Consider the following 12,405-nt stretch of genomic DNA (forward strand, 5'->3'; position numbering starts at 1 on the left):
GTTCTAGCCCTGGACCCATCTCTCTGCATCCTGAAAGTGCTAGGCATCTCTGATCCTGCCACCTCCAGCTGTGTAAAATCCTGCCTTCATGGCTTTTTCTTCTGTCTCCAGATACACATGTTCTACCAATAAAATAATAACAAACAGGCTGGGTAGGGAGCTGAGTAGTACAGCACGTGTCTAGTGTGCACTAGGCCCCAAGGTTGATTCCCAGGTTTTGGAAAAGACAAACACAATTAAAACAAATGGTAATCTCTAAATGCCCTTCATTATCCCTTGACCACTTTTCCCCCCTAGCTTTTCTTTCACAGTTGAACTCCTACGTTGGGCTGCTGCTGCTTCTTCTTCTTCTTCTTCTTCTTCTTCTTCTTCTTCTTCTTCTTCTTCTTCTTCTTCTTCTTCTTCTTCTTCTTCTTTTCTCCTCCTCCTCCTCCTCCTCTCCTTCTTTTGTTTTTGTTTATTTGTTTGTTTGTACAGGGTTTCTCTCTGTAACAGCCTTGGCTGTCCTGGAACTTGCTTTATAGACTAGGCTGGCCTGAAACTCACCACTGTCTGGCTACACTGGCTTCTTGAAGACAGCCATTGACCTCCATCTTTAGCTCCCTTTGTTCCTTGATTGTCATCCCTCCTCCCTGAGAGCTACATCTGTTCTTTCCCCGACCTGTAACTCCTGCCCCCTCAGTGAGAGTGGTCTCTGTGGACCATCTATAGCTTCCTGCAGCCTGAAGATAGAAACACTCGTGGTTTCGTGCCCACAGATTACCTCACACAGCATCTCTTGTGCCCATCCATCTGCCTTCTAGAACCGTCATAAGAGGAGGAAAATTGGAGAGATCAGGAAGGCCTATCTTTGTCCTGCCCCTGCTTGCCTGGGTCACCCAGCTAAGCATCCTTCCATTTCTGGGCCTGTATTCCTCAACAACAGGGAGAAGAGCAGACAGAAGATCTTTTAAAAGTTTCTTGCAGCTTCTCCAACTCTGAAACCCAAAAATCCCTTTACCACCACAAAATCTACATTTTCTTTCTGCCTTTCGTTGTTTTCCAGGACTTTACGAGACTGAAGCTTCCTTCAAAGGCCTCTTCAGTTGCTATCCCGACTGCCACTGCCCCCGTCAGTTCCGTGTTCCCGCGACCCAGCTGCATCCTTCTGTCCTCCCTGCCTGAAGTCTGACTTTCCCATCACAGTAGTCTACAGGCCAAACCACATTACCTTTCCTCAAACCTTACCAGGCTACTTCAAAAGGCCTTCCACTGGGCTAACGATGTGATACTGTTCCACACCACATCCTTCAGAAGCGCCTGGCCTTCTTGCTGTGAGTGGGATCTACTTCCCTCTCAGACCTGTACTGTCCTCTGACAGCTCTTCTTAACTGCGTATAAGCTGCATTCTAGAGATCTGTGAGCTGGATGACTGCTGCCATGAGACATCCTCGGTAACCACCCCTTGCTCGTTTCCCCCTCCCCAGCGCCAAGACAGCGCACACTGGCAGAAAGGGATCTCCCGCTTTTACACTCAACTCTCCCAGGATTGTATTTTTGGGGGGGAGGTGTCATTACGCAGCAGTTCACTTACTTTCTTTCCTCTAACACCCTTGTTTGTAACAGGGAAAAACATTTGGCTTTCGGTTACCACGTATTAGCTCAACAACCAATTATCTGGTGTCTACTCATGACCAGAAAAGGTTACAAAGCAGCAGTGAACAAGAGAAGTCCATTATCAAAGACACCGTAGAGAAAGGGACACAGGCACAGAGAAAATATTAGATGGTCACTAGTGTGGCCATCTGGAAACTGGAGTGGAGACGTGATCACAATGGAGTGGTCGTCTTTCTGAGAAAACTGGAATAGAGATGTGATCACAATGGAGTGGTTGTCTTTCTGAGAAAACCAGAATGGAGACGTGATCACAATGGAGTGGTTGTCTTTCTGAGAAAACTGGAATAGAGACGTGATCACAATGGAGTGGTCGTCTTTCTGAGAAAGCCCGAGCTGAGCTTCGATCTTCGAGGGAAGAGCTTTCAGCACCATTTGATGTATTGGTTTTCTTGAACACTGACTTTTCCTAGCTACCAAACTGTGTGCAGCAACTTGGCGTTTCACAGCCACCATCTAAGTGGCCACAACTCTGCCAGGCGCCAGAGTCAGCTTCCCATCTTAGTGTGTTGACTAATCTGTCTCCACACTTGCTTTTTCGAGATGTCCTGTAGACTGTCCTGAGCAGAGTCGCCCACTTAGTAACACGCAGTTACCTTTCCCCGGTGTCTCTTCATGGTTGTACAGTTCATTTCCATTTTTTCAATTTTAATTTTAGTTGTATTAATATTTTGCCTGCCATGTATATCTGTGCACTACCCATGTGCCTGGAGCCAGGGGAGGCCAGAAAAGGGCGTCAAATCCCCTGGAACTGGAGCTACAGAAAGTTGTGAGTCACCATATGGGTCCTGGGAATTGAAACGGGGTCCTCTGGAAGAGCAGCCAGTGCTATTTACTGCTGAGACATCTCTCCAAACCCTACTTCATTTCTTTTTGGCAATTTTCCATTGTCCAGTATACCACAGTATGTTCATCCACACATTTACCAAGGGACAATATCTTTGCTCCTAGCCTTGGGCAATTATAAATAAAGCTTCTATAAACAATAACACATGTACTCAGAGAGTGAATTAATCTTATTCACATTACTCCAGCTGCTATGTCTTGGAAAAGTAAAGAGTCAGAGAAAGCCCTCGGGAGGCTCCGACAGACGTCCAGTTAAAAGATACAAGGAGGGCTGGGAGGGTGGGAACGGCCACTAGGGTGGATGCAAGGTGACAACAGCATGTTCCCTTGGTGTCAGGAAGTTTTCAACTGATGTGTTCCCAAAGAAATACCTGCACAACTGCTTCCTTCATGTGGGACAGAAGGACATAGAAAGAGATACTTTAGAAGCAGGCAAAGGGGGTATTATTCCTATAGGTGCTTCTATATAAACAGGATGAAATTGGTAAATGGATGCAATATGATTAAACCCACTAACACTGAAATGTACATACACGTTGACTCACAACTTCACTGCTGGGAACCTGTACTTTATACACACTCACAAAAGTATGTCATGCACACACTGGAATAGTCTCCATGGCCTCACTTCTAATAGCTCTGTAAGGGAGAGATTGGCACGGTCCATTTTCAATGAGGTGTGCTTAGAGTTCATCACAGTTACAGGTACACAGGAGGTGCGAGGCCTCTCTCCCATGGATGGAGGCTGGCATCAGCTATCTGAGAACTCTGAGAGTCAGAAAGTCACAAGTAATGTGCTATATGACAATATGGTCAGAAAAGGGAGCAGTTTCAAGGCCCAAATTATTCACTAGTCCCAGCCTGTGGGAAAAGAGGACAGAGTTTCTCATGTTTGGAAGACTTTAAAAATACCAAACCAATGTGTCAGCCATTATCTTAAAAATACCAAACCAATGTGACAGCCATTCTCTATGCTGTATCCCATTCTGCAGAATTGTATATTAAACGCTGCTTCATTTCACTAATCTCTTCAATTTGTTATTACCTATTCCAACATTTCTAAAACTGGAAAGAAACAACAATTACTGATAATAGGAAGCTAGATTAAAAATACTTTAAGCAACACACACACACACATACACGTACACATGCATACACACACACACACACACACACACACACACACACACACACACACGGACCTTAAAAACATTTTACGTGGCTGTTAAGATAACAGAAGAGACTTCAGATGCAGCGTGCTTAGAGACACTGGATTTATAAACAATGATACTCTGCTATAGTTTGGGTTACGAAGAAGTAGAGCTTTACTCATATATCCTGGGTGATTTGAACTTTTGAAACAAATGTATTGATGCTACACTGGCCTTCAGAACACACTGACAATAGTTTCAGCAATATAAAAAAAAAAAAAAACCAAAAAACTATCTGAATAATGTCATCTACGGTGTAATAAAGCAAATGCTTTTGATGAGAACAGAGTCGGTGGAGCCCATTTTCTTAAGCGACCTTCCACGGGCAGCTAACCTCTGGGATCACAGATGAGAAATATCTTCTGTCAATACATGATGGCGCTCATCCTCGTTGCTTTGGTGGCCAGGTTTTGTCTTCAGAGAAACAAATTGTACCAATGTTTTCTAGTGAAACTGCGTTTGATCTCTATTAGCTGGGCTGCCATTCAATGCTAAATAATAAGCCTTGTAAACTGACAGCGCCTACAGAAAAGGGAAATTCACACAGCCCTCTTTCCTATGATAGACGATTTATTTAATGCTGCAGGAACTTAGGCCATAAGACAGGAGAAGAGAACCATATCCATCTACATATAGAAGGATATGATCTGTGTGTGCATGTGTGTGTATTGCCGGGGATGGCACCCAGGGCCTTGTGCATGCCAGGTAAATGCTCCACCACGGAGCTGCAAGCCCGGGCTTTGCTTTCTCATGCTCTGAAGAAAAGTAATGCAGGAGATTTTTTTTTTTTTTTAAAACATATTAAATAGTCTTTCAAAGGCAATTACTTACCTTCCCTTTATTTCAATCAGCTATTTCCTGTATGCTTTAACTAAATCTCTAAATGTTACCAGTTCAGAGGAGGCTTTTGTTTCACTTAACTATTTCTAACTTCAGGAGTGTAAAATGTTTACTGTATTCACTTTTTTTTTTCAGTTGCAAATGTATTTTTAAGGCAAGTACTCTAATTGCCATTTACTGGGAGGTCACAGAATGTTAAGGTATTTTGCACGTCAATTCAAGAGAAAAAAACAGAAAGGCCAGTTAAATCAATTCAGTTAAGGTGAAGCTCAGCAGTCCTAAACACACAGACAGAACCAATCGCTCACCCTGCCTGCTTCCAACATTGTAATGATAACAGCAGCAAACAAAGGGGACCCTGGGAAGGAGAAGGATGAGCATCTGTCCCAAGAAAAATTCGGACAGGGGTCCTCCCTTTAAAGACTTACCTGAAGGAACAACTAACAGCCTTAATGTATTGGGTTGCTCCAACCATTTGCATTTTTTCTAACCAACTAAAACTACAGAGAAACACTTTATAAGTAGAGAGCTCTGCATCCTGAAACAAAATCACCCAGAACCACACAGAAAAGCCACAGTTGTGATGCTCCCTAGTGGGGCAGTTCTTCACACTGATTCCATGGAAAGGTGAGACAGACCTGGAGTCCAGGTTCACAAGACAAAACTGAATAACAGAATCGAATCCATCTTGGGTGGTGACACAGGCAGCCCACACCAGAGAGGTCCCAACTGCTGGGGAACTGACCCTTGGGTCTCTGGGAATCTGGCTGATAAGGATGCCTGCAGGAAGGTGGGGGTGACCAGGGCACTTTCACACAATAAAACCAAATTTTCAGCTCAAAAACACTAGTAACTTCATGTGGTAATTACCAATTCACCAAAACAGCATTTTGGAGGGCAGAGCCAAGCTGTGTGGAATGCTTCTGAACTAGATTAAACCACTAGACTAGTAATTAACTAACTTTATATGTGAGAGCACTCTTGCTCAAACATGAGCAATCTTGCTCATTTCAGAAAAGCAACTTTAGCACAAAAGCACAAACAAGCGACGTCTGGGCTTCAGTCTCAGCTCACATACCATGACTGGCAGCCACAGCTCACCCAACTACAAAATCAGGGTGCCAGGGACTCCCCAGGAGCCTTAGAGGGGATTAAGATTGTGACATAATGTGGAGATGAAAAGCACCAAGCCCCAGCCTGGTGTCATGTGCAGGGAGTCGCCCAGCCTGCTCTTGTATCAGCAAACAAGTCCCTACCATTTCATCTACAGAGATAGTCCGATAACAGTCATTGCCATAGTACCAAGTGCCTTTACTAGACAGCCTGTTGAAAGACTGCCTGGCATCCTGTCATAGTGACAAGCCACTACATCATGTCACAGGCAGCAAGGACCTAAAATGTTAGAACAGAGTTTTCTCTCCAAGTTGATCTACGCCATGCCGCCTGCCAGTACTGTTTACTTCTTAGAGCTGGTAATATGTGTGCAAACAGAAGAGCCATAGCCACTGTGTTCACTGCCCAACCGTAGCATCTTAAGTGCTATTTAAAAATAAAAGAGCCAACAGATCAAGGGCCTTAGAGATGGCTTTGTAGGTCTAGGCACTTAACAAAACCTGGCAGCCGGAGTCTCACCCCAGGAATCCATAATAAGATGGAAAGAGAGGTTTGCCCTATGACTCCATGCGCATGCACACACACACCACATATGTAAAGTTAAAATAGCCCACATCCACATATTTATTCCAAACTAGCACATGCTAGTTTAAGATGAATCCCAGTAGAGTGAGTCACATGCTGTCTGATTCTGGGAAGGTTCAGATCATGGAGTCCCCTAATAGTCACATGACCTGGAGAAATGCAGAGAACCATCTGGGGCAGGTGGAGTCGCCTAAAAGAAACTCCACTGGAAACAACTCTGAATTTCACTGAGGTCCCCTGCAGAAGCCAGAAACAAAAAGAGAGAAAGTATTGGAGGAACGGGAACTTGAACACCTCACTGAATGCCCAAAGTGGTTGGCATGGCCGGTTGTTACCCAGACAGGGTTTGTTCCACCTGTTTGGGATGACTGGGGAGGAGAAGGCAGCAGTGTCTCAATGGTAGTGTTTATGGAGTAAATTTCCAGAGCCATGGAGTCAAAAGAGCTTCACCTGCATGGCCTGGAGTAAAAATGGAGGCAATGCACTCTGGAACTCAACCTAAGCAGGTGTGTAAAGGCAGGGAAAATACTGTACTGATGGGACACTGCTTCAAAATTCACAGCTAATTTGAATAAAGCATCTCTTGATCCGTACTTAATTCATTAATTATATATTTCTGCATATATAAATTAAGCTGCGTTGGGCAGACTTTGAATTTCGCCCTGTATTCCCAAAGATTTATTTTGTTTGAGTCAACAACAAATTCTTTTTGGGAATCTTCTTATTTGAGAACAGTGAGTACCTTTTGTTATAAAATTCAGCACTGGGCATAGATGCAGATGACTTCAGTTTATTACAGCACAGCTGTGTGTGTGTGTGTGTGTGTGTGTGTGTGTGTGTGACAGAGAGAGACAGGGTCTCCCTATGTACCTCTGGCTGGCCTGAAACTCTATGTAGATCAGGCTGGCTTTGAACTTACAGAGGAACACTTGCCTCTGCCTCCTGAGCTCCGGAACTAGAGATGTATGTCATCACACTTGCCTATTCTAATACAACCTTATGGTAAAAGAATAGGGAAACCATCACTAAAAATTAACACTGTCATCCTGGAAAGCTAGTTTATAAATATAAAGTGAGTGAGATTTATAATAATTAAGATGAGGTACCAATATAAAACACTCACCTAGTACCAGAATATATGGAGGATCAAAAAGTAAATTCTTAATCTAAGAATTTGGGTCTGGGGCTGGGAAGATAGCTCAGTTTGTAAAGTGCTTGTCATGCAAGGTTAAGGACTTCAGTAGGGGTCCCCAGGGCACATATGAAAAGCTAAGTGTAGCCATGTGCCAGCAACCCCAGAGCTGGGGAGGTGCAAACAGGAGTCACTGGGGCTGACTGCAAGCTAGTCTAGTCAACCAGTGAGCTCCAGGTTCAGTGAAAAACAACGGTCCCCCAAAGTAGAAAGCAACAGAAGACACCCAATGCTGACCTCTGGCCATCACATGCGTCTGTTCACACATCCAACATATGAACCCCCCCAACACACACACACACACACACACACACACACACACACACACACACACAGGAATGAGAGAGAGAGAGAGAGAGAGAGAGAGAACATCCAGTTCTTATATCAATGCAAGTCCAAAAAGAGCTGCAGCCAGTGGCTGAGGCCAGTGCTGCTGGAGAGAGTTGCTCTGAACCTCTCTATCAGGCGCCACACTCCCATCACAGTCATTCGGCATTTTAGCCTCTCTCTACGGACAGTTTGCTGGCAGATGTCAGGAAGAGACACCTCCTAACTGGCACGATACTGCCCCATGGGTTCCAGCAGAATGTCTTGTCAAGGTGGAGAAATGAGCTGCCTTCAGAAGTACAGTGTTGCCCTTGAAATAACATTCATTAAACAAACAAGGAATAGAAGTTACCTTGTAGATGCCGAAGAAGCCCAGGTCTCGCACCACAGACAGAGCACTGACTCTGGGGCCGGTGGTGATCTCTCCAGCCACTTGCAGGCGTATCTTGACGATTTCTAAAGGGTTTGTGAAAATTACCTGGGAGCCTCCTGCCTAGAGAGAGAGGGGAAAAAGGGGAAAATGTAGGGTCAAAGTTGAGACATGCTAATGGAGCAGAAGAGAAGGATAACATCTTTGAACAGAGCATAGGATAGTCTGTCCTCACAGGATAATCGGCTCAGTTCCTAGCCATCAATTAAAACAGGTGGTGGAGCAGGAAGATGGCTAAGCGGGTAAAGGGGCTTGCCACCAAGCCCGAGGACCCGAGTTCAATCCCTGAGACCCACAGTGGAAAGAGAACTGACTTCTGCTAAGTGGTTCTGTGACCTCCACTTATGCGTGCACACACACAGAGAGATAAATGCAATTACATTTTTAAAAAGAAATTTTAAAATGCAGCTAGGGATTCTAAGTGTGAATCAAAATCTGGCGGTGGTGTGGAAGGCTTCAAGTACAGCGTTCCTACCTCCTCAGTGTGGAGGACAAAAGACCAAGACTAGAGGAAGGCTGCTGTTGGCCCGACTCACACTGAAATGACAAGGAATCTTCAGGGGCACGAACAAGGCCTTAGCATGCATGCCGTAGACTCCAGGTCTGATCCCCAGCACCAGGAAACAAAACTGATTGCAGGAAGTATAGATAACTGCTACCACAATACCCAAGCCAAAGATACAAAGGCAGCAACAAAATAATAAAATAACAGCAGCATCTTCAAATACCACTTTATGGAATGACTCTTACAATTTTATTTATGCATTGCCTGTGTGGAGAATCACTCTATTTACATAAGCTAAATGATATGTCAATGTCGTGAAAACATGAATTACATTGATTACAGCCTAAGCTTTGTACATTGTGTGCTCATTTGTTTCAGTATGTCTGGATACCACCATACCCCTGAGGTCACCAGTGAGATATTTAAAGTGTGCAATACAGGAAAGAAACCTCATTTTGAAGCAAAATCCACATTCATTACAAGCAACTATGATTTTCTTCTTAATATTCTTCAACTTGTTATTTCTTAATCACAAAGATAGCAATATCATCCAACTGAATTAATCAAGAGGCAGCACAATTCTGAATATTTATTATGCAATGATGTCACTAACACCAGACCACAAATATGAGGCTAACACAGCTTATAAGATGCCATCACAGGAACAGATAAATTGGGGTCAACATCAAACAAAAGTACCTCCTGGAAGGTTTTCTACTCTCAGGACTCAATGCATGCATCCTTTCAAATCGCCTGCCTGTATTAAATGGAATGCATTAAACTATAATATAATGGTGGTCTCGGAAGTACTGCTTATAATAGCTAGAAAAGAGACTGAGAAACAACATAAATATCCAACGGTGAGGAAGGACTAAATGAATATGCCCATTCATTGAATACAAGGTACCGACCACTGTGCTAAATGTTCAACATGCATACAACTGGAAAGTGTTACAGCATGCACAGAAGACCCACACCAAAGGGATAGTGCAGCGGTGATAAAATTACAGAGTTTAGTCTTTTTCTTCGTATATTTTAAATTTCTGTGTAGATCGTGTGTTACCAGAACAACTATGTTAGTTTAAAAAGTGGAGGACAATGTTCATTTATTGTTTTCCTCTTTTCAACAATTTAATATTGTGGTGGTTTGAATAGGTATGGCCCCCGTAGACTCATGTGTTTGAATGCCTGACCTATAGGAAGTGGCACTATTAGGAGGTGTGGCTTTGTTAGAGTACAGGTAGCCTTGTTGGAGGGAGTGTGCCATTGTGCTTGTAGGTGGGCTTTGAGGTCTTGTATGTTCAAGCTACACCCAATGTGACACACAGTTTCCTTCTACTGTCTGTGGATCAAGATGAAGAACTCTCAGCTCCTTCTCCATCACCATGTCTGCCTGTATGCCACCATGTCCCACAGTGATGACAATGAACTAAACCTCTGAAACTGTAGGCCAGCCCCAATTAAATGTTTTCCTTTATAAGAGTTGCCCTGGTCATGGTGTCTCTTCACAGCGACAGAAACTCTAACTAAGGCAAATATCTTCATCAAGACACATTTGTTCTTAAAAAGCAGAGGTTCCCTGTCTCTGCATTTACAGAGCAGTGGTGGTCACCTTTTCTCAGACACAGGCTACCTCTCCCTGTCCGCTCCGACCATGTTTTGTCCATTGCCTTTTCTAAAGAGGTTTTCCAAACAACTTGGGAGGTCCCAGGAAAAGCTCAAAAAGTAGGACATAGAACCTGAGCTAGCGTGTCCTGGGGCTGCTGTGTCCTCCTGGTCTATACAATGACATCTTGTCCTCTGCTCAGAAAAGCTGTTTCCTCATGCACCGCAGCTTCCTGCAGCAACCTGGACTAAAGCCCCTGCTCCCCCAACCTGAAGTATGCCATGGAGCTTCAGGTGCTTCCTACACAACATGCAGTCAGCAGATGAAGGTTAGCAGGAAGAGAATGAAATGAACTTAGTGACCATATTAAGTACACAGGGAAGATTCTCTTAGTGCTTCTGGACCGGAGAGCTCTTCAGATTAAAGTGAAGATCATTCTCAAAAACAAAAGTGAACTATAAAAGAGGATAGGTTCGAGCTCAAAGAGAGGCTGCTCAAGGCCCTGGGTTTGATTCCCAGCACTACAAACAAACAATAAAAAGGTCTATGAGACAAAACTGTTGAGAGGATTCACTGGGATGCAATTAGCCTACAGGCTGGTTTCTCTTTCTGATTTTTGTCTTTTTCAGAGTAGAGAACACTTTCATTGAGCATGCAAGGGGCAGGAGGCTAAGCTTCAAAGAGGCATTATTGCCTGCAACCCCAATGGCTGACTTCTCAAGGCCCCAATCAGGTAACTCAACACATCCTCAGGCCAGCCCTCTCACAGCAGGTCAGGAGGCAGCTGAGTGTCCCATGTAAAGACACAGTCTCAGGTCACTTATCTGGCAAATTACATCACTTATTAAAAAAAGCAAAGAAATGATGAATATATACCTGCCCGGTGCTCAAGGCAGAGCAGTGGTTCTGCACGTACAGGGTCTATTCCCTTTCTCATAAGGTGCTGGTTTTGTGCCTGGGCCAGATCACATTCAACTCTAAGGGGTAGTGACTTCTGGACTCCACACCAGATAACTAATTAAGAATTTCTGTATCTCTGCTTGTTAAAATTCTTCCTATGCAATAATGCACATGGAAGCCTGAAAACTCTCTTCATTATACAATCTGTAGGATGCCTGTCAATTCTGAGGGTTTTCTCAGCTTCCATGAAAGCTATGATTTCTAATTCCCATCTCCCATATTATTTCAGAGAATAGCTTTTATGTTTTCCTTTGATCTCACAGCCAAGCATTGCCATTATCAAAGGTATAATTTTTAGGCACAGAATTGTCTCATTATTTTATTTCTTTACAAACACCTGTAAAAGTTAACAACGTATCCAATAAAGTAGGAACTTATTCTCAACTCCCTAACTCCAAGACAATAGACAGACATGAATTCTTAGGACCAGCAGAGCTAGACTGCAAGATAAGAATAGAAGACACAAGAGAAAAAAACGCACTTCTTACGGCTGCTGGGACTAGAAGTATCAGAAAGAAATTGTAGTAGGACCAGGAAAATGGAATGATATATACTAGGGCTCTGGCAGACCAAGAAATAAAAAACCTACAGACCCAAAGTGGCACACTGGAAAGGTACTGAAGATGAAACAGGTCCTTCGGAGTCTGGCTGAAAGGAAACGAGACTTGAAGGCACCGAGCGAAGATGCTTATCATGAGTCGTCACACACACAATGTCTGGGCATCTCCAGGGCTTGATCACTGCACAGCACACTCACCGCCTGCTCCTCTTCCAACTCCTGCTCTATTGTCCATTCATACCACCTTGGCCATCTCCCTCCTCTGTAGAGATCAAAGACACCTCAAATGGGCCAACAATGAACAGGAACGCCGATTGTACACAAAGCTTTGTGTCCCTCATCACTTAAGAGCTCTGGCTGTGCGAAGATACTGGCCTTTGTGTACATGTGGTTTTCGTCACAAATCATTTTCTTAGGACTTTCAGGAGTCTCTGGTGGGTCTCAAAGAAGGCTGGCATTACTGGACTCACAGTGGCATACTGTACCTACAGTGAGGGCACTGACTTCTTCCTGTGTTCCCTGCTCTAGCTTCTGTCACTGACTCCAGCTGAGCTAGAAAACACAGGCTTGCTGTGGAG

General features: G+C 44.0%; 1 protein-coding gene across 4 annotated transcripts in view; it reads right to left on the minus strand.

Annotated features, from left to right (window-relative positions):
- Positions 1-12,405, minus strand: part of Slc25a13 (solute carrier family 25 member 13) — a 181,051-nt gene that overhangs the window by 23,027 nt on the left and 145,619 nt on the right. For all 4 annotated transcript variants that reach the window (XM_059257354.1, XM_059257355.1, XM_059257356.1 and 1 more), the window contains one exon: positions 8,120-8,260. In XM_059257354.1, coding sequence (XP_059113337.1) covers positions 8,120-8,260 — 141 coding nt within the window. The remainder of the gene's footprint in view (positions 1-8,119; positions 8,261-12,405) is intronic.

The sequence above is a fragment of the Peromyscus eremicus genome, chromosome 3 (genome assembly GCF_949786415.1).
Source record: "Peromyscus eremicus chromosome 3, PerEre_H2_v1, whole genome shotgun sequence".
Lineage (NCBI taxonomy): Eukaryota > Metazoa > Chordata > Mammalia > Rodentia > Cricetidae > Peromyscus > Peromyscus eremicus.